The 27188-nt window shown below is 43.4% G+C and overlaps 1 protein-coding gene across 1 annotated transcript in view; it reads left to right on the forward strand.

The window, feature by feature from the left end:
• Positions 1-27188, forward strand: part of VPS8 (vacuolar protein sorting 8 homolog (S. cerevisiae)) — a gene marked incomplete at its 5' end in the record, with an annotated part of 63971 nt that overhangs the window by 17653 nt on the left and 19130 nt on the right. Inside the window, 20 exons of the mRNA XM_010289817.1 lie at positions 1098-1165; positions 1803-1956; positions 2061-2120; positions 2968-3075; positions 4128-4208; positions 5290-5460; positions 8065-8139; positions 8822-8857; positions 11103-11193; positions 12304-12350; positions 13234-13323; positions 13714-13760; positions 14260-14482; positions 15461-15550; positions 16952-17003; positions 17285-17327; positions 18079-18151; positions 22646-22765; positions 23359-23430; positions 26063-26182. Of these exons, the coding sequence (XP_010288119.1) occupies positions 1098-1165; positions 1803-1956; positions 2061-2120; positions 2968-3075; positions 4128-4208; positions 5290-5460; positions 8065-8139; positions 8822-8857; positions 11103-11193; positions 12304-12350; positions 13234-13323; positions 13714-13760; positions 14260-14482; positions 15461-15550; positions 16952-17003; positions 17285-17327; positions 18079-18151; positions 22646-22765; positions 23359-23430; positions 26063-26182 (1821 nt within the window). The remainder of the gene's footprint in view (positions 1-1097; positions 1166-1802; positions 1957-2060; positions 2121-2967; positions 3076-4127; positions 4209-5289; positions 5461-8064; positions 8140-8821; positions 8858-11102; positions 11194-12303; positions 12351-13233; positions 13324-13713; positions 13761-14259; positions 14483-15460; positions 15551-16951; positions 17004-17284; positions 17328-18078; positions 18152-22645; positions 22766-23358; positions 23431-26062; positions 26183-27188) is intronic.

Genomic DNA, 27188 nt, shown 5'->3' on the forward strand with positions numbered 1-27188 from the left:
CTTGCGAACTTTAAACTTAAAAGTGTAGAAAGTAGCTTTCTTTCAGCAGTTTTTCACATAACTAGTTGGGAATATTTGGGTTGAAAGAGAAATCATCTATGGCTTCTTGTTCAACGTAGTGTTGTCATCATACACAGAAACTCTTTATCTGATTTTGTGTATGGCTTTGTTTTATGTGGACCTCTCCTACCCAGAGCATAATGCTCCTTGGCAGCCTGGTCAGAGCAGTGACTTTGGTGCATCACCCCAACTCTTTTTGTCTCTTCTCCTTTCCTGGACCTTGCCGAGACACCCCACACCCATACAGTGTCACACATGGAACTAGTGTAGTGGGTCTGGTGGGGCACGTTGCTCAAGGACAGGTTCTCATGTACTGGTTGGCCTGACCTGGCTCACCAAAAATGTTTTTGTGGGACTGAAGGTGCCCCCTTACTGCTGTATCTTCCACGCTTCCATCTCTGCCATCTTTGCCCTGTGCATAAAGATGAATATTCACCTGTGCCAGATCCTCTGCTCCTAGTGGCGCCTTCATGTAGCTCATGACCTGATGGCAGTACCGGCATTGAAGAGTACTCAGACACTGCTATACACCCCAGATGCTTGTGCTGCTAGATGCTGGGTTGCAAAGTCCTCCAGAAGGGTGCCTCAGCTGCACCTGTGACCCTTTCTTATCTTCATTATTTGGTATCATTACTAGTTCTGGATGTTTCTGATTATGGTCTTTTTGACTGCAGCCCATTCACCAGTTCTGGCACCAACTCATGGGCTTGAAGCTATGAGCTGTTGTAGTGGTACCACGGGTTTTGGTGTGCTGTAGTTCTGAGCTGCAGTAGCAGGTAATGGGACTTTGATAACAAAATCTAGCAATATGGCTTGCTGGAAGGATGCAGGCACAAACATAAAACCTTGTGTTTCTTAGACATCATAAAAAAAGCTAGTAATTGTCTCAATGCTGTATGTTAAAGGTACCTTTCTGGCAGGTACAATGGTTATACTTTTGTGTGTTGTTGTTAATGCCATACCATAAATTTTTCTATCCATTTTTTTTTTTTGTAGTTTATTTCTTAGTGCCACTTTTAATCGAATTATCTTCTCAGTTTACAGATGACCCAACGCTTGCAATTTGCAATGACAGCGGAGGCTCCGTATTTGAACTGTCATTTAAGTAAGACAATAACTCTAAGTACTCATAGAAAGTACAAGAAACTAATGCTGGCTCATAGTTTCTAAAACCTAAGGAAAAAAACCCCATTGAACCAATAAAACTGTTGTCTGAGTATTGAGGATGTAGTTTAGAGCTGCAGTATAATTTCACAGCTGAAGCAAGGTGCTATCTGGCAGCATAATAGTCAAAGAATAGCCTAAATTGTTAAGGTATCTATGTATTGTCCAGATTCTTGTCATTCCTTGTGGGCTCTTTGTAGTTGACATAAAAGTGTTGCCTCTTGGTTTTTCTTGTTTCATTAGTGGGAGCTGCCCTGCAGTAACTGCTAGTTCTCTTCTTGGCCTGTTGAAGAGGAAGAGGGACAAGGGGGAAGGATTGGGCATTACAGTCTAGGGAATCAGATCATGTCCAGGAGTTGCCAAAACTTTACTGCTAAATAAGGTCTTAAGGAATTCTCGTCCGTATCTGAGGAGCTATATGGGACTGCTTCCAGTGACACTCTGAAGTCACCTCTGGAGCTGTGGAAAGCGCTTTTTGAAAACAATATTTATGAAGGATCACACTTGAGATTTCGTGAGACTGTTGGGCTGATGTCTTCTTCATAGCCGGCCACCAAGCTGATTTATCATCTTTGCAGGAGGGTTATGGGTGTGAGAACGTGTGAATCTCGATGTCTCTTCAGTGGCTCAAAGGGGGAAGTTTGCTGTATTGAACCATTACATGCAAAAGTTGAGCTGAGAGACCATCCTATCACCCAGTATTCACTGCTGGCCATGGCCTCCCTAACAAAGGTAACTTGCTGCTTGCAGAAGGCTTTGTGTGAGAAATCACAAAGGAGAAGTTTTCTGGTGTATATACTCAAATATTTCATTTTGCCGTTTTGTTTTTCTTGAAGATACTGGTTATTGGCCTGAAGCCATCTCTGAAAGTGTGGATGACTTTTCCTTATGGTCGTGTGAGTAATGAAGCCAAACAGTTGCTTTTTTGGATTATGGCTGCAAACAATTCCTAAAGTAAAGGGGATGAGATTAGGGCTTAGGTGTTTGGTGTCGCTGGTTTATCAGCATGCAGTAAACTCTGCATTGTGGGATTGCAGTGATAATCTGTTCGACTGATGTGGGCAGAAAGGAGGTGAAAAGGCTGCTTTCAGCTGTACCTGTGTGAAAATGTTGAATTTCTCCAATAAGTAGGAAGGGAGGAACTCGGACACCTCTCAGCTTCTCATCTTCCCTGCTGTGGCCTGGACACACCCACAGATGGGACATTGACCTGATTGTGGCTACAATCACCTTGAATGGAAGACATTGGTTTACATAAGAACAATACGATAGAACCCTTTAATTGCAAGGATAGAAACAAAGTGGAATTACAGCATTGAACAGTCTTCTAAACTCTTGATTATTCACTTTCACTAGTTGCTGGTGTAATTCCTCTTAAAAAGCAACTGGGGTAAGATGTGGGGTATGTTAGTGTGGGACAATGGAGACAAGGCTGCTAGCAAGCTGCAGCTTGTCATAGTCCATCCATCCATGTGAGATTTGATCTACATTAAGCAGCTAGGATAGAGGTTTTCTTCTGACTGGCCATCCACTTTGCCAAGAGACACACGTTGCCCTTAAACCATGTGGCTGGACCAAAGACCCCAAGCTACTGCTCAGCTGCCAGCAGACCAATAAATTGCTTTGCAGCCTGTGTGTGTACATGGCAAAGTCAGTGAGTAGCAGCTGACAAGCAGCACGTGCCCTGGAACTGAGATTCTGCCTTGCATACCTTAAATACGGGCTGTGCTTTTTGTTTAACAGATGGACCCTTCTAGTGTCCCTCTTCTGGCGTGGCACTTTGTGGCTGTACAGAACTCGGTGAACCCTATGCTTGCATTTTGTCGAGGAGATGTCGTTCATTTTCTTCTGGTAAGCCTTGGATGTGTTATGCTGCTTTTCAGATAGTCACACCTTATTCACATATTCAGTTGACTAAGCCTCTGTCTCAGTGAAAGTGTCGTATCTGTGCATGCTGGGGATGTCTGCAGCTTGCAGCCAGCTTGGGAAAATAAACCAGTTGGTCATTGCTCTTCAGCAAGCAGTGGTACCCCTCTCTGAGAATCTGGAGGCATGAGCTTGATGCATTCCAGAAGGATTGATCTGCAGCTTATTTCATTTCTACTGGAGGTAGAAGAAGGTGCATTGTTTTCAGGGCGATCACATGAATTTGAGATACTATTTTATTTTTTGCTTCAAAACATGAGTCTGGAAAAACTTGTATAAACCACTGAGACAACAGCTTTCAGGTTCTGTTGGCATGTGATTTTAGGGCATGCTGCTCATACTGTTTAGATCTGCAGAAGTTTATACATGCAAATATGATTGGTTGAAGATGATTTCATGTCTTATCTCGGTATGAGCGCAATATCCAGACTTCAGAAAATCGAGCATTTTCGCTTTAGAGTGCTAGATTTGTTGCCCAGGTCCGCTATGGTCTTGGACCATAAGCTTTGCTCAAGCTGCCAGATGTTGTGTTGTCTGGATTGAATCCTTTTTCTCTAACTTCTCTCTTGGTAAACTTGGAGAGAAAGAAAAGGGTCTATGCTGAAGGTGAGCCTGTCTTGTTGTCCATGTCGGTGCATGCAATAGCATGAGCCTCTGCACAGATACCCATACACGTTTGACATGCAACTCTTGTAGCGCAAATAACGATTTAAAATTGCTCCAGCAGAGGACATGTGTTTCTCCTGCTGCCTGGTCCAGAGCCAGTCCCCTACTCTTTCTTCACTCACATGAGTGCTTTTGAAAGTGAGGCGTTACCCCCCGTTTGAGAACCGTGTGTGCTGCTGTTGCACGCTCAGCGTGCTTGTCTGAGGGGACTTCAGACTCCTGGAGTGGGGGTGATGTCCTCTGGGAATGTAAAGGTTGAGCTGAAGAAAATCTTTTGAGTTTGAGTCAGCCTTGTCTGATTTCCCTTTTAGGTAAAGAGAGATGATACTGGTGCAATACATGTCACTAAGCAGAGGCAGCTTCACCTACACTATGACCTCATCAACTTTACTGTAAGTCTCAATACTATAGAATCATTAATTTTTTTTTGCACTAGTTTTCTTGTAAATGTGTCTCAGTAGCCCTTAGTTCTATACTATTGGTTTTGCAAATTTAGCGTAAGAACTGGCTGTATTTATCTGGAGCTCACTGACTGAAGACGTCCTTAAACTTGGGACCTGGTGAAAAGCCAACACAAGTGAAATAACAAATAGTAGCTAAAGGGTAAAAAATTAGTAGCATGCAGGCAACAATATTGCCCTTTCTTGGGAAGGAGGGGGAGCTTCGTTGAGGAAATACTTTCAAGAGCTAGAGAGAATCTGGCAAGAAAGATTTTTATTCTGTATTCTTACAAAAGAAAGCAAACTTCTCTGTATGTGGCTCAGTACGTGGCTCAGTTCCCACATAAAAGTCCTTGCTAAAGCACCATAATTGTGTGATGCTTTTAACAAAAAAAAAAATCACTCAACTCTAAAACATGTTTACAGAATACAGAGAATAAAACATGAAACACCAAAATACTAAGATGGATATCCACATCAGCTGGAATTTGAAGTTTGTTAACAAATATGCTTGGCTGTTTTAAAGAAAATAATAATTGTAAAGGCAGTGGAAAAAGAAGCCTGTTTATTTGCGGGGTTTTGGACGGAAAAGTAGAAGCCACAGAATATGAATGACAGGCTTTAGGTAAAACATAGACGTACTATTTCTCTTTCTAATGCCTCTTGATGCCATATTTACCTCCTAAGGGATTTGAGAACAAGTGTTGCCATAGTTATGATTTTGAGACTTTTGGATAGAAAGTGAGCTAGTGCGTAAATAAAGCACCAAGAGGAGTGGTGGATTGCTATTTGTCTACAGGTGCTCTCTGTGAAGAAGGTTTCTTTTTCTTTTCAAAGCTGATACTCCAGAAGGAGCCTTCCTGTATTTACTTCTGGAGCTATGCATGGGTGCTGCTGTGAAGCGACCACGTGTAGTAACAAAGCTACCAGCCATCCTAGAACTTCCTGATACTCAGGAATACATCCAAAGCTTGTTTAGTTGGCCTCTAATTGTGTACGCATTGATGAAATCTGCAATTTGGTGCTTTTTCAGTGGATAAACTCACGCACAGCAGTGCTTCTGGACAGTGTGGAGAAGCTGCATGTTATAGATCGTCAGACACAGGAGGAGCTGGAGACCATAGAGATCTCGGAAGTTCAGCTAATCTACAACAGCAGCCACTTCAAATCGCTGGCTACGGGAGGCAACGTCAGCGAAGCTCTGGTAGACACAAATAACCTGCTTGTGTTAGCTAACTCTGTTTTAGATATGCCCTAAGTTGGGGAGCCTGGAGCTTTGGAAAAAAGGCTTTTTGAAGCATCGTAAAAATCATACATGGTGTTCTTGTGGCCAAGTAACAATTTATGTTTGCGTTTTTGCATTGCTGTTTTGGGGAGCTGCTCTTAACTTACCAAACTTTGGAATACTCTGTACAGGAAGAAACCTGATGTGCTTTATGCTTCAAGAGATTCCTGTAGGCTCATCTACTCGGGGCAATTGCATGCCACAGATACTCTGCCGTAGCAGTGCCTGTGCAGTACGTGCATTCCCTGCCCTCCTCTCGCAGATTGTCATGCAGGTGTAGATTGGAGGAACCATAGTACCTACGCTTGTAGGTGCTACACTTCCTTTTTTGTTTGAAGTAAAAAATCAAACACATCTGTGCTAGTGGAATAGCAGCCCTTCCCACATTGTGTTTTCTACTTTTTCCTCTTTTATTTGTCTTTTATGTTGACTTTCATGCTTGTTGTTTATTTTATTTGGCCCCTGGCCCCTGTGGTGTCTGGACATGTTTTATTCCTGAAGTAGGTGTTAGTTTCAGTGGCTTCTGATAGCTCCAACCCCCCTGTGCCTTCTGCAGCAGACTCCCTTTGATGTGCTGTTTGTATTGCCGTAGCATTGTGGAGGGTTTTTTAAAGCCATGGTTGTGGGACAAGTTACTGCTTTAGTAGGAAATCAGTTGCTCTATTTTGGAAACAGTTTGCAAGAGCATGTAGGAAAGGGCCTTCCATCCTTGCATTCAAGCCTCCCAGTGCTGCACCGGAAATTCTGCAGCTGGACGATATGGTTCCTGTTCAATTCTGCTGTTAGCCCTATGGGATTTGCTGGCCCAAACAACTAGCAGAAGGCTCATGTTGGTCTGTAGTTTGGATCTGCAATTCCAAGCCCAGCATATGGTCGTGACTCAGCTCCATTTCTCCCAAGGAGAAGTGCCTTCCATGCAGCATGGCGGGGTTTCATAAAAAAGACCCCTCTGTCATGGTTCCCTTTGAGCACCAAGGAACAGAGTGCTTCTTTCAGTCTGACTGGCCAGGTCTTTGAGGAGTCTTTGCAGCCTTTAGATCTACGTAGCTGCTGCTTATTTGGCTGTCATTACTTTATCTGCTTCACGCTGCTAGCATTGCAGTTGTTCTTTCTGCTGCAGATGCGTAGTGAGGAAGAAAGAGGCAGAAGGTGGAGTCTAGTCTAAGAAGTTAGCTTTTGTGTTGCCTGCCACATGATCTGGAACTGCCAGACACAACCTCACAGAACATAGCTAGAGATTGGCACTAAGGTGGTATATGAGCTGTGCTTGCTAGGATATGTCATTATTCAGAGCCTTTCACTCAATTCCAGAAACTCTGCAGTGTCCTGTGAGGACTTCTGGTGATTACCATCAAAGCCAGACACATGTGGCTTGGAAAACTTGTGGGTCCAGATAAGTGCTGTCTGTTACTGTTGTTGTGAATCTAGAAGAGACCCCTGCTTACTTCACAGACTGCAAGTGCCAGATGAGATCTCAAGTCTATAATCCCATTTTGAAATACAGGGTACGAAACAGGCAGCCTCTTTCCTTGCCTTTCAGTAGGAATTACAAGGCAACCTATTCCACAGCAGTTGGTCAAGGACAACTTCTGGTGGGAAGCTTTTTTCTTTCCCATGGCTCAGAGGATCAGAAATATACCTTTTTCCTGTGTTAGTTCTGCAGACATTCTAAAAGGCAAATCTTAGATGTGGCTGCTGCTCCTGTAAGGGTTATTCTGGTTTCAGAGATGCCTGGGTTTGTGGATGAAGACTGTCAGGCCCCATTCTTCTGCTGCAGCATCTAAAGAAAGATACAGGGAATATCTGCTACTTCAGCCTTAGGTGCTGAGCTGAGCAGGTTGTCGTGTTGTTATGGCAGTCCCTGGAAAGGAAACACTTCTCAGCAGTGGGAAGAGATCCAGGAAGCTTCCCTACCTGGCCAGACTGAGAAAAGTACCAGACAAACAGCTCTACCGTATGTAACTGTGCAGCTGAGTGGGCAGCAAGCACTGCCCGTGCACTGTGGTAAAATCTCGAATTTTGTTGTGGTCCTCCATTTCTCACATTGTAAATGTGCCCATATACAGCCTTTTGAACACCTAGTTACTGGTATTCAAACATGTTGTAGCAACTCTCACTTCAACAATATTCTTTCCATCTGTGTCTCCTACTCATCTGCTCTTGAGGAAGATTTGTGAAGAAGCACAAGACAAGGAAGGAGCCCCTGTAACTTTTTTTTTTTTTTTTTTTTGCATCTGAGGGTTGACACAGAGTGCTGTTTGTGTGTCCTTAGGGTTCCTTCGTGTTTTCTGGGCAGCCAGAACTCAGTAGCACTTTAAGCTGCATTCATAAGCAGCAAGGTGTGACAGCAGAGCGTTTTTACTTGCTGCTGCCCAGCAGTCTGTGGTGTTCTCTCCCAGTCCACATTTTGATTCCTGAATTACAAAGTGTCTCTAAAGTTTAAGTCTATATACGTTTCTTGGGAAACTATAAAAACAGTTTGACTTGCATCTCTCTCTTTTTTTTTTTTTTTTTCCCCTGTAGGCCTTGGTTGGAGAGAAAGCTTGTTATCAGTCCATCAGCAGCTGTGGTGGTCAGATCTTTTACCTTGGAACTAAGGTAAATGTGGGGAGATTATAATAAAAATATAGGACATTCATGGTTGATGGTAGCTCACCTTCTGGCGAAAGGCAATTTTTTATTTTATGGAGATAGGAATCAAGCGTGGGTTCTTTGTGCATTTATGTCATGGGATTAAAGAAATGGGCAATAATTTGGTTTTAGCCAAAGTATGGGCTAAGTAAGGTATTGTCATAGTTTCACAGCACCCTGCTTGATGCTGCCTTAGGGTAGACTTACCATTACTTTACTGACGTCTGCTCTGTCCTAAGCTTCAATGTCTCTGTCCTAAATGTGCTAGTGAGTACACAGAAGAAAATAAGACAGCAGGGGAAACTAGATTCTGTTGCATGGAATGATGAAAGGAATGTCCAGTTTGTTTTTCCTGTCCTGCTGTGCAGGCTGTCTGTGAAAAGGCAAAGAGAGGTGGCCTATAGGATGGCATATGGAAGTAGGATAAGAAGTGAGGGATGGTATCTTGGAGCAGATGGGTTGTAAGGCTGAGTAAAGGATGTTTTCTTTTAAACGTAAACATTCAATGTATTCCTGCCTTGCCAAGCTTGAGGGTTGCTTTACTTGGCTTCATCCGTTACAGCATGCTCTGGTGGGCCTGTGGGATACCACAGGCTGCATAAGCAACTGTAAGTAAATACATAATCTGTTTTTTTTTTCCCTTTTTCAGTCTGTTCATGTCATGACATTGAGGAGCTGGCGAGAGGTAGGTTGAGAGGAAAACTGTACAGCTCAGTAGGTTCGAATTGCTGAAATACAGCTTGAGAGGAGGGCAGGAGGGAGGGAGCATTTATGAAGCATGTTCTGAGCACTGTGTTCAGGGTCCCTGATTGCTGTGCACAGCCAACACCATACGTACACCGCTTTCCACAGCGGGACGCTATGGGACTCCTGCTTGCATAAACTTGCAGGCTGAATGGAGACCTTGTTCTCCCAAGCAAGACATAATGCCTTGCCATGTTTCAGCTTCTGTTAACAAGGCAGAGTTAGTGCGACGTATGACTTCAGAGGACTGTGTAAGTGTAAGCCTTCTATCTGCCAGATAAACGTACAAGAGTGGAAGGAAATCTGGTTCACTCTATTTTGTCTCCAGCTACTGCAGGAACTACATCATAAAACCCATCAAAGACTACCTTGAAAGTTAATTGGATTTTAGTTCCTTGTTTCTGTTGGTATAAGATTTTTTTGAACATCATTTCTCTGACAGCTGAGACCCTATCAGGTTCCACACTGAAGTTCTTACTGATCTATTTATATCTGTTCCTGTGGTGTTCTTTTCATTTGAGTTAAACGGCAGTTTTTCCTTTCTGGATCATCACTTTGCAGTGTGTTTATTCAGTGTACGTGTGTTCTCTCTCAGACTTTGTTTTGCAAGGCTAAGCAAAGCTCTTTCATCGTCCTCTTTTAAGGTTACCTTCCCATTCCTTTCTTTTTTCATAGTCACTGTTCTCTGCACCTCCTTTGTGCTTGATTTCTTGAATATAGGTAAACACTTCGGCATATATCGCTCTGGGTAGGGTCTTACAAGTGCCATGCGCAATGTCACCTGTTCTTCACTGTTTTTACTAGATGTGTCATTTCTCATACATCCTTGTGTCTCATTTTGCTGTTCCTTTGTCTTGTGTCAGTGGCTTCTGGCACTCTAGAGATTCACCAGTACCTCATAGCCAAACTGATTTCTGCTGTAAGTTGCCTGTACTGTGGGATTGCATCATAATTCTATTACCCAACTTTAGGTGTCATCCTATTGTTTCTGTCTTTCTGGTCTGCTGTCTCACATTACGTGTTGACAGTCGGGCTTCAGCAAACTTTGTTAGTAAATTCTGCTTGTGCCAGGTTAGTCGACCAAATCATTATGTAGAAGGTGGCTTCAAGGCTGATTCTCAAGGAACTTCGGTAGTCACTTCTTTACAGTCTCACATTTCTCTCTTAAGCAGTGACCTTCACCATTCTTCCTCTTCTCTGCTTTATGGCTCTTGTACTCATCCACAGTTAGAAGCTCCTCCATGTGACACTGTATCAGGACCTTTAATAAAATATGAACGGTTCAGCTCTATTCAATTTTGATAGAGTTGCTGCTCTTGGTTGCCAAGTTCACTTTCCTCTGCTAGTTTTTCCTCCAGCCATTCACTACCAACTTTGGTTTAGTAAACTGTTAATGAAAAGTCTTGCTTTGACCCGTGATTTCTTGTACTGGTTTTCCTAGAATCCAGCAGTCAGTCACAACTTACATGCTCTGAGCCATTCTCCTTTTAAATTACTGTATGGTTTCTGTTGTGCTGGAGGCCTCGATTGTAGGCCATCAAGAGTTGTAATGGAGTATGTGAGGTATTAGGGTGTGAAGCTGAGAGGTAGTTCGTGCCACACTACAGAATGCTGGTCTGAGGCTCTGAATCTCTCTTCTCTGAAACAGTACTTTAACATTTTGACCTAGCATACCAAGATGAGTGGTGCTTGACCTTGTGTGTTCATGATTCCTTCAGTAGAAAATACTTACGACCTACTTCAGTCCTTGTTGACTGTGAGCTCAGAAGTCCTTTTATTTTAAAGGTAGGATGAGTACACCTGTATGCTGAAAACATGGCAGAGGTTTTTTAGTTGTGCTCTTAAGTGATGAGGCAACTATAGGGAATGGAAAATTTTGATTGCGATTGCAGACACTCGCTGATGTTGTGGGTCTCCGTCAAGCGTCTGACCTAAAATGTAGCCCACAGGGACTTGGTGTACTGGGGCCTGACATTTCTTAGTCGTCTTTAACTGTCCTGCCAAAATGTACATATGAGAGAATCTTCTTGAGATACTGTCCTTTACTGAAACGTGTTGAGAGCTTCTCAGGTTTCCTCTCCCCTTGCTGTCAGGAATCATGACCCACTGCTGGGAAATGCTGATCGTAAATGTGAGGGGATCATCTTTTCTGTAATACTAAGGTCCAATATCACTTGTTATTTTAGAGAGTTGACCACCTTCTGAAACAAGAGCGTCTCACTGATGCCCTGGCTCTAGCTTGGTCTTTTTATGAAGGTAAAGCAAAGGCTGTAGTAGGTAAGTTTGGTTGGTGTGTTTTTGTGTTGTTTTTTGAGGTTTTTTTCAATTGAAATCACTAGGGAAGATTTTAAACCTGTGCATGTACTGAAATCACTGTTTCAGGGGACCAGAAAAAAAAAGGAAGAGCATTGAATTGAATAGGAGAAAGTAGGCTGTGCTGCTTTGGGTTTGGCAGAAACCGTACTTTTGATATGGATTGATTGGCTATTTTAGAGTCATACTCCCTTTACCAGCCACCTATTTTCAAATGAAAATCAGACTTGGTCTGTGTCGTGACTCCTGTCTGTTGTCACTTTGCCATGAAGGAGGTGGATCCAGGTGTTGAATAAGTAGCCTGCTAAAATATTCCTGAAGGTCATGCATGACCTGTAGGTAATCTTCAGCGTGATGTCCTGTCAGCTCTGCCAAGCAGGCACTTTCATTCAGGTCTCCTCTGACTATACAACTGACTGAAAGAACTGCTGGGTTTTGGCACCGTGTTCCCTGTAAAGGAGGATGCTTTGTGAGCACTTAGCTTGTTATGACAAGCATGTTAATTATGCCAGAAACTGCCACTTGAAGGGTCTCATTTGGACTGGACACAGTGAATTTTCAGCAACTAACTTCTGATGGTTTTGATGGATGAGACTCAAGTTCTTAGGATAAGATTGTCCTGCTGTGAAATTGCTAGTATATGAACATGTGTCTCGTTTTAATGCATGGTTATTGAACAGATTGGTTTTCAGTATTCAAAAGAATTACTGTCTCAGTTGGCATTTAAGAATTGTTTGCTCTTATAGTGCACTTAATTCAGCTTCTTGTGTATCAGGGCATCCTCCAGCAATTAGCCTCATGTACAGTCTTTGACGGCTCTCTGTTAATTGTTCTGTCAATGATAAAGTAGTACTTAAATCTGTTCTTGCCATTCCTGGGTTGGAACAGTCTTTACATCGGGAGAGCGAGCTCTTCAGAAGAGTGGGCTAAAAGTAATCACCAAATTGTGTATTTAGATATCCTGACCTCTGCATCTCAAGAGTAGCGGTGTTAGCATCTGAACTGGGGGATTTATATATCCACTGGTAGCTTAGAATGAGAAAAGCTTCTTTTCCCCCCTCTCATTCTTTCTAGGCTTGTCTGGGGACACAAGCAAGCGGAAAGCAGTCATTGCAGACAGAGTGAGTCACTGATGTCTTCCTAACTGGATTTTCCAGTTGCTGATGTGATGCTAATGGTGGTCCCGGAAGGAATGGCATCTGTCCTCCAGAAATGAATCCAATTAACTCTAGAATGTGTACATGTGCCTCTGTTGCTAAGATTGTGAACAGGATTTTAGAATAGACTTGGAAATACCTTTTGGGTAAAGATGGGGATAAAATCTGCAGCATTAGCAAAGCAAAATGTGACATCCAGGCCTTGAGATCTCCAGTTTCCTCACACTGGAGAGAAACCTTTGTTGGTGGTATCTCCAGAGCTTCCTGACCTCTGATTGGCAAGTGTCCATCAGTATCTAACTTGCTGACTCTCAGAATGGAAACTTTGGTCCGTGTATACATGGATATGGAACAAACTCTTCAATTGATCCTGTTCAGTTGTTGCAGGAACCTGTTTCTGGGAAGGGTGTGTTTAAAATACGTAATTATTGCAATAATTATTTAGCCGTACTTTGTTTTTCATGCATGTTTTACTTGCAGGTGAGTAAGTTTTGCTATTTAAGATACTGTAACTTAAGGTTTGGGTAACAGCATGGCCCAGGTGATCCTTGTGCTTCAGGATGTGCTCATCTGCCTGAAAATTTGCTGGCAGACTGGCTGCCCAGTTTCTCAGTCAGTTGAAGTTAGCGTAGGCCTTCGGTATCCCGCTGGGCAGCTTCTGTGCCATGTCATGGCATTGCCTCTTGGCAGCCTCTTCCCTCTTCTTCCTGCCCACAGTAGTTCATACCCAAAATGGGACAATGGAGTTTACAGTGCTGCCAACCCCCAAGTCAGTCTACTAAACGTGCTACAAAGTAGGGCCTCTGGTGTAGGATGTGAGCAAATTTTCTTGTTTATTGTAATTCAGATGGTTGAAATCCTTCTCCATTATGCTGATCGGACTTTGAAGAAATGTCCTGACCAAGGAAAAATCCAAGTTATGGAGCAGCATTTTCAGGTATGGTGCTCCAGAGGAGTCTCTTGTGTAGATCTTTTGAATTTTTTAATTAGACTTTGCTGCAAAAATTACTTGCCTAGTTTTGAAAAATATTGCTGTGGTTCACCTGAACTCTCACCTCAACGTTCGCTAATGAAGTCAGGTCTTAGTTATGGCTAGGTGGCGGAGCAGAACCTGTATACCCTCTGTCCTCTGCAGAAGTGTGACTAGAGGTTTTCTTCATATGAACCAGCATACGGGGAAAACCTGTAACTGTGCCAGCTACCAGCTGCCTCAGATATCTCATGGATTCTGCTCTGTATTGGCCAGGCTTTGTTTTGTGCTCTGCAGGATGCGCTACTTGGCAGGGTTTTTGCCAGTCCCTAAAGCTTTTGCATGTTTCTTCCGCAGGACGTGGTGCCTGTCATAGTTGATTACTGTCTCTTACTCCAGCGCACGTAAGTCTGAGTTTGGAAGCCTGTCTCCTAAGGCAGACCACCAACTGATATAGTCCTGAGTGCTGTCTCCGATAACATCACATGCTTTAGAGGAATTGTATCGCATCATTTTCATATCATATATCACAACACAGTTTAGAGGAATGCTTAAAAACTGATACTGAAGTCAGGGAACTCAGTACTCAAAGAAAAGCGTGTCTTAAATTTTCACTGATGTGTTGAAGAATTATTTCTCCCACACCATCCCCTTAAGAAAGAAGCTGCCTTGACAGATTTTCCTGTCATCATCATTTCTCCTCTAACATCAGTCTTTTTGCTGCAACAGCCAAAGCCAATTTATTCTGTGTAACTGCTCCAGTATAGGAGCTAAACAGGCTCTTCAGCTGCTGAGCTTGAGAAATGCAGAGAAGATGGAGTTTAATTTGGAGCCCTCAGAAAGTAGATAAGTAAGGAGATTTTAATAAGATTATTTGATAACTAAACACTTCTTTCCTCCTAGGGATCTATTATTTAACCAGATATATGATAAGATGAGTGAGAATTCTGTAGCCAAAGGCATCTTTCTGGAGTGCTTAGAGCCATATATCTTAAATGATAAGCTGATGGGAATCACAGCTCAAGTGATGAAAGACTTGCTGCTTCACTTCCAAGACAAGAACCGACTGGAAAATTTGGAAGCCTGCATTGTGCATATGGATATCACCAGCTTAGACATACAGCAGGTGAGCTGTGGTACTGCATACTGTGTCGAGTTCCTCTGAATAAATGACAACATCCCCTAGTCACTGATGCAAACTTCTTGTGCTTTTAAGCACAGCATAGCATGTGGAAAACAAGGTGTCACCTTTCAGCAGACAAGACTTGCGTAGTCCAAACCATTCATGCCTTCTGGTCAGTAATTTGTAACAGAGCTTAGCCTTGTGTTCCTGGGATCAAATTCAATGAATGTGGGAACTGTTTAGCGTGGTGGTGTCCATCCTGTGACATGCATGCTCCTATGAACATGGTTTGCTCCCCCAGTTTGTGTCCTGGGATAAGTTAATGCATCAGCAGCTGAATGTGTTGGAAACTACTTGTCTATCGGGATTAGTCTGATACTCACCATCAGTCTCTCCTGTTTTGGGTACCTTACCTAAGACCAAAGGCTGCAGGGGCACTTAAAACTGAAGTTGCGTTTGTCAGTTTGGTGCCTGCCAGCCTGCTCTGCTCAGGTGCTTCCTCTTGCCTGGCAAAGGTGGTGGAGCGAGGAGGTGTTCCTGTTGGGTAGTCCTGTGTTCCCTGGCCAGTTTTTATTCCCACAGCATGGCTTTCCATTCTAAGGAGGAAACTGCTTGGGAGCTTGATAAAATGATTTACTAACCCAACCAAAAGGCAAACTAGTGCAATTGAGGGTTTTGAAGAACTGCTTTTTTTTTAATTTTTTTTTTTTATTCCTTAACATCGTGCATGTTATGAATGTTAGCATCTAGACAGTTAGATTCCATGTTTGCTGCCGGAGCAAAAAAGCTGGATACTCCCTTTGGGGGTTTGAGGTCCTCACAGAGACTAGTTCTGCCAGTGGAAATTCTCATTTTGCTTTAAATCATGCTGTCGGGTGATGTAAATGCAAGGACAGAGATTGTATTCGCGAGATTGGGGAATGCGAAAACTGTGAGCTAAGAGCAGCTGTATATCTACATTGTGTTTTGTTTGCCTTGCAGGTTGTTCTTCTATGCTGGGAAAACCATCTCTATGATGCCATGATATATGTCTACAACAGTGGGATGAATGAATTCATTAGTCCCATGGAGGTAGGAAAGGTGCTCAGTGCAGTCGGTTGTTATTTGTGCGCTGAGCGCCCAGTCTTCCTGAGAAATGGCATTTCAAACCCAGCGCATTATCTTCTCATTCAGTGTGTGCATATATTGCTCTTTTTCATTTCAAGGGAGAAATAGTGTATGATGTATGTAGTTTATTTGACTAGATGCAGTAGAGGAGAAAAGTAATTTGTTACTGCTGTGCTTTAGAACACAAATTTCCCTGCTGAGGTAGCAATGCTCTGCAAAGTTAGAGCAGGAAATTTAGTTGTGTTAATAAAATAAATACAAAACAAAAGCTGCAGAAGAGAATAACTTGCTGAGTTAAGGGAGATTGCATTGCAAAACTGTCTGCCAACAGCTTTGTTGCTGGTGGTGAGCCTGGCCTGTGTGGCATCATGTGCTGAGAAAGCACCAACTTTCTGCACAATGGGATTAATGGGGTGTAGGCGTGAGAGGTTCTATGAACACCTCATGCTTTTTTTTCCTTCATATTATTCTTCCTCTGCTGACACAAGAGTATATTAATATGTATTAAAGAGTAATTGAAACAAAGGGCGAACTTAGCTGTCTACAGAACTTGAGAAGAAAAAAAAAAAGCTAGCAACAGTCCTTGCATTGAGGCAGGCTTTGTTCTTAGCACTTGGGTGTGATCTATCAACAGTAAGCACAGGAGTCGGTGTCATGCTGTAGCTGAAGGCGCTGTTGATGCTGCTGCTGGTAATCCTGAAGATATGCCTGATACACCAATTGCTCTCGGAGCCTATAGCTATAATGTCAAGATTACGGAAGCACTGCTGGCATTTTCTCAGTAGTGCTGAAATAGAGAGCTGGGTCCATTGGAGTGTGAAAATCTTTAAACTGCCCACTTTGTAGAGGTTATAATCTCATTTGCTTTTTCTCGGGAAGGAGAAAAATCTTTTAGCTATTCATGATTTCACAAAGGACTTCTGGAAACCTATCACTAGCTGTATGAGTACAAGTAACTTTTTCTGCTGTCTACTTACCCAAACTACAGGCTCTCTGAGCCTGCTAGGTAGGCTGAAGGTTTGCATAATCTCTGGTGGCAGAAGGCTCAGGAACAGGAAATGGGGCTGGTCAGTTATGCTTTGCCTGTTACTTCTGGGACTATTGAACATTGCTTTTTTAGTGTGGCCCATGCTTAGGGTTAGATCTGATTGAATTAAGGCTAGTTTTCCCTATGTCATAACGTCAGCTGGGAAGAACATAATTTGCCACGTCTTGGTTTCCTCTGTGCCTTTTAACTGTAAGCCATGGTGAGAAAGCAGAGTTTCTGTGGGGCAGATGATCCAGTGATCTCTGCTTTAAAACCACGCAGATTCTTTGCTTTGAGCTTTTCCAGCTGCTTGAGCACTGCTTGCTTTCTTGTTACAGAAGCTGTTCAAAGTCATTGCTCCTCCACTGAATGCTGGGAAGTCTCTCACAGGTACAGAATTCCTTCCCTTTGAGGGTTTCTGGTTTTGATATTTGATGTTTCGAACACCTCTAATCACTTCCAACAGGGGGATGCAGAAAGGGAAATACATACCCGATGTAAGGGTCTTGGAGAACAGAAAAGTGCTTGAGTACCGTGTGTTGTGTGTAAAGCTGCTCTACTTACTGTGTATGCACGTCAGATGAGATGTTCTGCTAGCAGGTAGAAAAAAGACTTGCATTTCTGTATGTTGCCTAGTCAATAAAAGGTGACAAGTAATTTTTGTTTTGTAGATGAGCAGGTGGTAATGGGCAACAAGCTGCTTGTATATATAAGGTAAGGTCCTTTAGAAAGTGTGTGGTGTTGCCTAGGGGTGGCACCAGATGTTTAACTCGCTGTAGTTGCATATGATTGCGTAAAATAGCAATGGCTGCTTTGTACAGCTGACTCTGTTACAATGGCTTCTTGTACACATCATGTGAGTGGGTAGGTAGGATAAAGTTGGAGACTCAGAGCTCAAGTTACTGCTGATATGCCAAGACCATGTCTTTATCCTTAGAGTTTGGTTAGAGTTCGTTCTTTGTCCTGTGTGTGACACAGCGCTCCTTGAACAAGGGCTCCATAGCCTGAAAAGCTGTATTTTAGCCCTTTCTGTCACGCTTTTTGGGATAGCTGTGCTCAGTTGCTGCTTGCCTGTCATTTGCAGGAGGTCATTCTGAGATTGCACAGTAGTGATTAATTAGCAAATTCCTTTTTTTGGAATCTCTTCAAGATGATGAACGTTAGATTCTGCATTACTCCTGCTTCTTAAAATGCAAGAGTGAAATTTTTGTGAGAAATACTGACTTTCCACTGTTACATTTCTGCTGTGGAATGGCATACCTTGGAGGCAAATTCATGCAGGGCACTGGCTTATTGTGTATTAACAGCGGTGCTGTCTGCAGTGCTTGCTTTCATGATTTACAAAATAAATGCATTTGTCTTGTTTTAAGAGCATCCTGAAAACTAACTAAAAAATAAACTGTTTTCCTCAATGTATTTAATGTCAGGAGGTATTAAAAAATGCCTTTTGCCTCCTTTTCTATAGCTGCTGCTTGGCAGGCCGTGCATATCCGTTGGGAGATATTCCTGAAGATCTGGTACCCTTGGTTAAAAACCAGGTGAGAAACCTTTTTGGAAGGAAACTTTCCTATATGAGGTTTTTAGGTCTTATTTCATGGGTTTCTGTTAGAAAACTATCATCACTCTGATAGCTCTATCCTTGTGATATGATACATACATTTTTAAAGAATGAAATCAAACGGTTCCTGCAATCTGAACATTTAAACTTACTATTTTTCTCTCAACTGTAAATTGAGGTGTGGGAACATAGAGTAGTTAGTGGCACTAATTCTGATTCCCCCCCCTTATTCTTTACCACAAAGTTACCAGCAATTTGTAGCTAGCTGTTCTTTCTGAGCTTGTCTATGACGTGTCAAATGTGGGAGGATCTTCCCTGTTTTCAAATGAATGTTACGTGGGATTGACAGGAGTAGAAACTGAGGCAATATCAAAGAACGCTAACTAAATATTCCTTCCTCTGGCTATTGCTAAAACTTCAGTTTGTGTTGGAGTTTTCCTGCCTCAGATATTACACCTCTTGGCCTCTTTCCACAGGAAAGTTTAAAGTTCAGCACAGTCGTTTTCCACAATGAAGATCACATTAGATGTGTTTGTCAGCCCTTTCCCTAGCATCCTGTCACCCCATCTTCACCTCTGAGGCTTATCCAGTCTCAGATACTCAGGACTACGTGTAACACCCATGTGCAGGGTGAATATATATGCTCTGCCACTTAAATCCGGATCACTCTTTCTGCCATATCCACGGATACGTAGTAAATGAGTGGATGAGGTGGAGTGTGCTGTGACTGCTGAGGTAGGTAGTACTAGGCAGTGTTCAGTAGGTAGAAATGTCTCTACTAAGTAACTCCTGGCTGCAGGTTTCTCTGAGGCTTTTGATTTTATGGTCATAATTATATTGGTGTGTGTTGACGCCCGTCTCTGCTCATGAAGACGTCATATTTGCTGAAGATCAATTTCCAGCCTTGTGATGACTGCAGGTATTAGCTGAGGTCAAGAGCACATTGTAATCAAGTGCTCCAGACCGCATCCTTGTACCCCTGGCTTGTGGCGTCAGCCAGCTGCCTGTTTCGGTGGTGGCTGCTCCTCTGCCATTTCAACACAGGCATATGTGGGCAACTGCTTGCCACAGCTACTTAATAGGTTCAGGGTGCTGCAACACATCTCTCCTTAGGCTTATCTCGGGAACCCCTCCTGAGAGCTTCCTTTGGCAGGAAGGAGGTTCTGGGCGTCACAGAACTGGGAAAGGCTTTATCATCAGATGTCTTTTGGTACTCGGAGAGAAAGAAGGATGCAGTCAGTTTTGAACTTAAGCTCCTGTATCCTGGCATTTGATTCCAGATGATGCGATTCCAGCTTTTTGCAGGGGGATTTTTGTGTTGGCCTACAACTCTTTCCTGTTGTCACTAATGTCTTTGATACCTGAGGTTTGGAGCCGAGCTGAGTCTGTGATGGCTGTAAAGTCTGTGATTCAGGCTGTTTGACAGCTCCCACCCTTATGTCCTCTTGCCTGCAGCACTGAAGGGAAGAGGCTTTCCCAAAAGGCTATTCCACAGTGATGGTGTTTGGAAAGACAATTTCCGTTTTCTGATAGTCAGCGCCACTTTGAGACAACGTAAAAGGTATGCCACTTTCTTCCTTCTCTTGAGAAAAGGCATAAAGCAACCCATGGCTTGATATTGTCCAGTTTTGTGGTGACTATTAGGATCGCCTGCTTTCTCAGTCTATTCCAGCTCTGGCTAGGAGGCAGTAGGCTGGTACCACGTTCCTCTTCACCCAACCATCTTGGCCATCCTTAGTTTTGGAGAGTTGGTCCTGAGCATGCCTAGCCATTCTGCTTGTAAGGTGGGATCTTAACTGCTTCGTAAAAGTCTATACTTATGTTTACGGGCTCTGAAGCTTCTTGTTTTACGGCCCTGTGGGCTGAGCACAGGCTCACTACCTATCTCTTGTTCTTTTGTTGTTTTGCCTAGTTCCTCTAGGAAGAACTGTGACCCAACATCCAAATCATCTTCCCAGCGCACTTTAGGAACAGCAGCTGATGCCTTAAGGATTCTTTGTGCTGCTGTTTACCTGTGACAGTGCAGGTTTATCCTACTGTCCTCCTTTGGGACAAGGTTTGATTCTTGAGCTGCATCTCTTTATGTTGTTCTTTGCCACCCTGTTCAGTGGACCATCTTTGGCTGACTGGATTCATTACACTGTTCTGAGTCTGCGACAGTAGCTTTCACATTGGGAGAAATAGACTTTTCCATCTGGATTGTCCAAGAGATTGGCAGGTTGTTTCAAGGCAACAAGTACTATTGCATATGCCTTATATATTTGTTCAGGACAGGTGTGAACATGTTCTTAATGGTTTTATCATAGGTAAAGAGTACCTAGCAAAATCACAGTGAACCTATGCCAAAAGTATGACTAGATGTACAGGTTACATGTCAAGAAAGTTGGCTTGGTCACTGCCAAGTAAATCTCCTTTCCTTATTCATTATTTCCATCAGAGCCCTCCAGCTGACTATTTTGTTCTCTTTATGCTGAGTCTGAAGCTTGGCCTAAGGCAAAGCTTAACTCCTTTGGAGACATCTCTGACAATTTCTTAAAACAGAGGGTGCTCCTAATTGTCATTTTGCGTTCATAAAACTTTCCTCTGAGTTTCTAGCCAGTTTTACCACACACATTTTTTTGGGGTCCCTCAAGTTTCACTTTAGTTCCAGGGTTTCAATAGCAAGCGCTTTCTGTTTTGCACTTTCTCTTTGCAGTACAATGGAATAGATTTTTTTTTGGTTGTGTGGGTTTGGTTTTTTTGTTTGTTTTTTGTTTTTTCTTCTAAGCCAGAGCTTGTAGCTACATGTATGTGGTAGCTCTGGGTTGCTGCAGACCCTTTCCTCACAGGGTGTGCAAGCCAGTCTGCTCCTCTCTGCTGGATCAAGCAGCAGGCTATCGCACTCTCCTACGGTCCTTATCAGGTTGTCCCCTGCAAACGCTAGAACTGGCACAGCAACAGACTGTGGCTCAGGGTCTGAGGAGCAGTGATAGCCCAGCCAGCAGCAGTAGCTGTGGGGAGGAGCTATCAAGCTCTCCTTTCTATGGCCTCGGAGAGTGTTCCTGAGAGCTTGGCTTAAGTAACACCTTTCTGTCTGGATACTTGAATCCACTCTAGATACAGTCTGTTTTGTTTTGTTTTCACAGAATCACAGAATCAGTTAGGTTGGAAAAGACCTTTAAGATCATCAAGTCGAACCGTTAACCCAGCGCTGCCAAGTCCGCCACTAAACCATGTCCCTAAGCACCACCTCTACATGTCTTTTAAATCTCTCCAGGGTTGTTACTCAACCACTTCCCTGGGTGGCCTGTTCCAGTGCTTGACAACCCTTTTGGTGAAGAAATTTTTCCTAATACCCAATCTAAACCTGCCCTGATGGAACTTGAGGCTGTTTCCTCTTGTGCTATTGCTAGTTACTTGGGAGTAGATACTGATATCCACCTTGCTACAACCTCCTTTCAGGTTGAGAGCGATAAGGTCTCCCTCAGCGTCCTTTTCCTCCAGGATAAACAACCCCAGTTCCCTCAGCTGCTCCTCATAAGACTTGTACTCTAGACCCTTCACCAGCTTCGTTGCCCTTCTCTGGACGTGTTACAGCCCTCTTTCCTAAGAGTTCCTAGCTGGCAGGTGGGTATCAGGTTCAAGGAGGCCAACAGGGAAGGTTGTGGGTCTGAAAGTCAAGCTGCTGACTCCTCTGGGCTTCGCTGCCACTGTGGTGACAGGCAAATTAACTCAGAGTAGGAGTAAATGAGAGAACGTGGCATTCCCCGAGGATGGCTGGGAGAGCGTGTTGCCTGTCAGTTCTCCATGGGATCCCAGTGTGTATCTTAACACATACTCAGGAGTGCGAGCCAGTCTGCAGCAGTCTGCTGTCTTCCTGCTGCCAGCCAGATTTCTTGTGAGCTCCAGCTGGAGCTGCCGCTGCCCAGTTTGTTCCCGGGAGGGTCTGAACACCCTCTGTCAGTAGTTCACTAAAGGCAGTTACCTTCATTTTGAAAGATGTGCTCAAATTTCAGGAAATAGAAAGTCAGTGGAGTAGCTACGGAGTTGAATAGCACCCAAGTCAGTCTCTGCAGCACCAGGAGCTTTGTGCCTCAAAGTGAGGGGGCAGATTGACTGGCTCTTCCCAAGGGAACTGCTGACAAGGAGAGGAGCTGTGCCCTGGATAAGGAGGAGTTGCACAGCTTCTAAGGAGATCTGGCAGGAAGGGGAGGGAGTTATCTAATTTCACACACTTTGGTCTGCAAGTATAAGCCTTAATTTTTGCTTGATCTTAAATGTTGATGGATTTTAAATTGGTTGGCGCATCTAAGAATGGGGAATTTTTTTCCTACTAACAAGCAGCAGAAAACATCTTTCAAGTAAGAACACTGATGGATTCCTAAGGTGCTTTAAAGCTTAGTGCAAAGCGGGTAACGATGCCGCTTTCCCATGTGCTTGTGCTATCAGTTATGTGAAATCCATAGGAAATCTGCTATGTTTGTTTGAATTGCAGGTCTTTGAATTTCTCATCCGGCTGCATTCGACTGAGGGGTCTGTGGATGAAGAGGTCTACCCTTATGTTCGTACCTTGCTACACTTCGACACTCGGGAATTCCTTAATGTCCTTGCTCTGGTAAGAGATTGCTGATCTCCAAGAGAAAAATGCAATGCCAGTTCTTCCATCATCTATGTCATGGTTGCATGATCTGTAAGATTCCTATTAAAAAGTTCGTGCTTTAGCTAAACCAGTAGTTACTGGCTTGATGCAGGAACAGTTTTGATATGTATTCTACAAGATATCAGAGGAGATTATAATAGTCCTTTCTGTCCCTAAATATAAGTTGATGAAAATGACATTATACAGTGAAGACTCTGGTAACAGAGGCCATCTTTAAAGCACAGGTAAAACAAGAATAATGTACTTGTAAAGAGCTTTTTTTAGCACCTATATATTTCTCCTGCATAAAGAGTCATCTTCCTTTCTTGCCAAGTTTCTCGAATTTCCCCTATCTCTTTGTTACTTTTATCTGAACCTGGAAGAACCATTTTGGTAGTTACGAAAGAGCAAACTGTATCTTGGAACCTGCTGCTTAGGTGATATGCACAGAAAGGACTTAAAAGCATTGGCAAGTTTGTGATACGGCTGCTGCTTTGTGTTTGCTTATATTTCTGGGGTTGGCAGTGAAGAGCATTCTTCTCAGGGTATCAGTGTTTTGCCTCATGCAGACCTTTGAAGACTTTAAGAATGACAAGCAAGCTGTGGAATATCAACAGAGAATTGTGGACATACTTCTGAAAGTGAGTGTGCCTTCAAATTAACCTCTGGGTTTACATCTGACTGATGATATACAACACTCTGCAGAGTAAAACCTGTAATTTGGATGAGGTGTTTCCAGTCCTGCCCTGGATGACACCTCTGAGGTGGTGGTGGGCTGGAGCATGGAGTCACCTCCGCCAAGGCTGGATATTTCATGCACATTAAATATGGTGACAGAGAGGTCTCCTTTCTTGCCTGTGATTTCACCTGGGTTGGACTTCGTTGTCAAATTTCTCCTCTCCCTGCTGTTACGTTTATTTTTATCTACTTCTCGTTGATTCCATTCCCTGATTCCTTCTGAGCAGGAAAAAATGGTCCCAGGAATCCTGTGCTTGGCAGAATGCCGATGCTTTTCTGCTAAAACCCTGCTCCCTGTGTCTGCAAATGCTGTGTTTGGGATGTACCAAACCCAGAATGACAGGCCTATCTTTAGTAAATGGGAGAGAAGAGGGAATGTCAGTTATCAGCCTGGCGCTCTAGAAATCACTTGTCATCTGCAGCCTGTGTTCCTCAACAATGAACGTTCTCATTAAAAGCGATCGCTGCCAAACGCCATTTGCTTTCCCCTTCAAAGCTGTCAGCGTTAATAACGAGTAGCTCCACTTGGAAGCTGCTTATGTATAAACATATCATAAGCAGCATTTCCCTGTCACTGCCGTCGTTGATGGATGAGAGCGAGGGCACCAGTGAGTGAATTCAGTGGGAGCGCTGGGGCGGGGGGGCTGAGATAATGCCACCGTGGGGGACCTTTTGTGAGCCTGGCTGAGTAGGACGTTGCCGTGAGGATGTTAGTTAGCCCTGTGTTGGGTTAGACCGTGCTTTTTTGTGTCTTTAGCTGCCGTCAGCAGGAGGTGGCATGCTGCAGCTGTGTTCCGGAGCTACTGCGGGATGTGTTCCCGTGGCACGGCGGAGGCTGGATCGAGCTGTTTACAGCCCTACTCTGCGCTGCTGGCCACATAGCAAATGAGTTCTGTCCACCGCAAGAGAACTCTTGGAGGGGGAAGAGGAGGGCGATTGTGAGAAGTGCTGCAGGACTAGATGCATCTGCAGGCAAATAATTAGGTGTTACAAAAACTCAGTCCCTTGGTCTGGAATCTGCTCTCCTTTTGAATAAAAAAAAAAAAAAAGAATCTTGGAACTTTTTATTTAACTGTATCATTGGGACACCCACCCCTCCCCTCCCCTTAGGAAATAGCCTAATTTTTAAAACAGTTTGGCCAATGTAGACATTCTGCTAATGCTGATCTAAACTTTGCCAAATATGTTGTCTTTTAGAAAGGCCACAAGGTTGGCCTGCGGCCTCTGTAAAGTTGCTGTTTCAGAGGTACAGAATTTTCACTTACACATGGACTGACGAAGACCCAGTTTGTGAAAAACAGCCAAAATGAATAAAACGCTGCTGTTTTAGCAAGCCATATTTTAATGCTCTAGCTAACACCATTCTGACTAGGCTTCTGTATGAAATAGCCTTTTTAAACAGAAAATGAAGACTGAAAAAGAATTATAGCATTAGCTGATGTTTCAGGCAGAGCTCTACTTGATTCCTTAATGTGTCTTACCTGTCTGGCTCCGCTTGTCTAAGATGACCATCAGCACCTCATGGGGATCTGGAAGTCTGCATCACTTTAAGAAATCAATTGTATCTCCCAAGCTTAGATTGAATGAGGTTATAAACTGTTGAAATGCTCCATGTCTCGGCTTTGCTAGAGCAATTCTCAGATGTTAGCTGACAGAGTTGTTTGGGTGATGGAATTCTTCCCAGCTAAACCCAGTGCTCTTAGAAGGCAACTCTCCATACAGGCATTTCACTTTCCCTTAGTGTTTGGGATTTTTCTAGAAGCATGAGACACTAACTCAGGACACATCACTTTTTTTTTTTTTTTTTTTAATATCCCAGACAGGTGACAAGCACTTCTCAGATTTCAAATCCCTTTTGTAGTGACTCTTAGATATTCTGTTTTTTCTGTAATTTCAAGTCAGCACAGCCACAAGTTTCTCAAAATATTCATAGACTAACAGCTAGTTTAATGTGAGAAACAAAACTTTTCCCCAAACCCACATTCGTTTCTTAGTCATTTGATCAATTCTGCATACCACAGTTGAGGTGGTGAGTGCCTGGGGCTTGAAGTCAAATGTTTGGGTTTTTTTTTTCTCCTATAATTATTAATTGTATCTTTTTTCCTTATGTGACAACATGTCTCTGCTCAGAAGCTCTGGTACATGTCCAGTGATCAGCACAGACTACAGAGATGGAGATAAACACGGCTTTGGAGCCCCTTCACACCTGAAAATCAGGGACATGCAAGAATACTTCCCTTGAGTATACGGCAGAGAGGTTGATCCTCTTCAGCTTTAGGACAGAGGTGATTAGCAAGGACACGTCCACTGTCTGTGTCTTCATGTGACACAGTTAAATGCCATGGAAGGTGGCTTATCTTTTGACCTTCAGGATGCACTAACATCAGGAGGTTGCGTAGATGTCTAGGATAGGAGGAGACGTGATGGCTCTACAGGGATTTCTTGTTGCAGTGTCCTGATTGCTTTCCCAAAGACAGCTGCAGAATCAGTCACTTGTGTTTTTATTTTTCCCTTTTCTCTCTAATGCTTTCTCAGGTCATGGTAGAGAATTCTGACTTCACCCCGTCGCAGGTTGGCTGTCTCTTTACCTTCCTTGCCCGTCAGCTCGCCAAGCCCAACAACACATTGTTTGTGAACAGGACACTTTTTGACCAGGCAAGTATTCCATTGTGAGGGGTGGAAAAAATTCCAGGCAGGGTCCAGCACCGCAGAAAGCGTGGCTAGTGCTGTAGACCAAAGCAATTCTGGAAGTACTGGTGCATGATAGAACAAGTGCCATCTTTCTGGGACTTCGTTGTGGTTTCAAAGCAGCAGAGCAGGAGAGACCACAGAAGCGCAGTAAGCTCTGCATTTCAGCTTGCCTGCTGGAATTGTGTGAGAAATAGGGTCCTGGGAGATGGAACAGCCGCTGTTCTTCTCCATGGAGTGGCAGATTCCTGTGGTCAGTAGTGTGTCGGGAGAGGGAAAGCAAAGACCCAACAGGGCAGGAACCAAGCTGTTTCTTTTTAAACCCCAGCGAGCATTTTGGTGGCTCTGTTGTCACTTGTTATGCATATGAAGATGCCAAGGTAAGGAGATAAGGGGTGCCAACTAAAATAACATTAGCGAGGTTATAGAGCACGTATTATGTAGCTGGTAATTTCTAGTTCATGTGGCTGCTGTCCTTCTCTGCTGTTTGAAATAGGCTGATATGCACCAGTGCATGCCTGAAGCTTGCACAGGTTAAGTTTATACCCAGGCATAAGTCCCAGAAATTCCTGGGACTGAGGAGGAGGTTTCAATGGCTACAGCAGTTGTGCTTTGATGATAATATGGATATATGAACAGTAATAAAAATTGAGTTAGAAAAATGTATGTCCTTCATCATAATTTGAGACCAAAGAACTCTGGAGGCTAAATGGATTTGGATTAAACACTTTAATTACAGATACATTAAATTTTATGAATTACATGGTTGTTTTTCTGGGAGTGATGGAGAGAAGTTGAAAGGGTCAGCATAGTGGTTCCAGCTCTTTTGGTTTCCCCTGTTTCAGAGCCGTGGGGTCCACTGAGTTCTTCTATATTCCCTGGGTTCCCCAAAGTTTAGTTCTAGATCCTGGTGTGGAACCATGGGTTTTCCTCCCTGGAGTCTTTCAGCAGTTCTTGGTTACTCCAGTATTCT

The sequence above is a fragment of the Phaethon lepturus genome, unplaced genomic scaffold, assembly GCF_000687285.1.
Source record: "Phaethon lepturus isolate BGI_N335 unplaced genomic scaffold, ASM68728v1 scaffold1126, whole genome shotgun sequence".
Taxonomy (NCBI): domain Eukaryota; kingdom Metazoa; phylum Chordata; class Aves; order Phaethontiformes; family Phaethontidae; genus Phaethon; species Phaethon lepturus.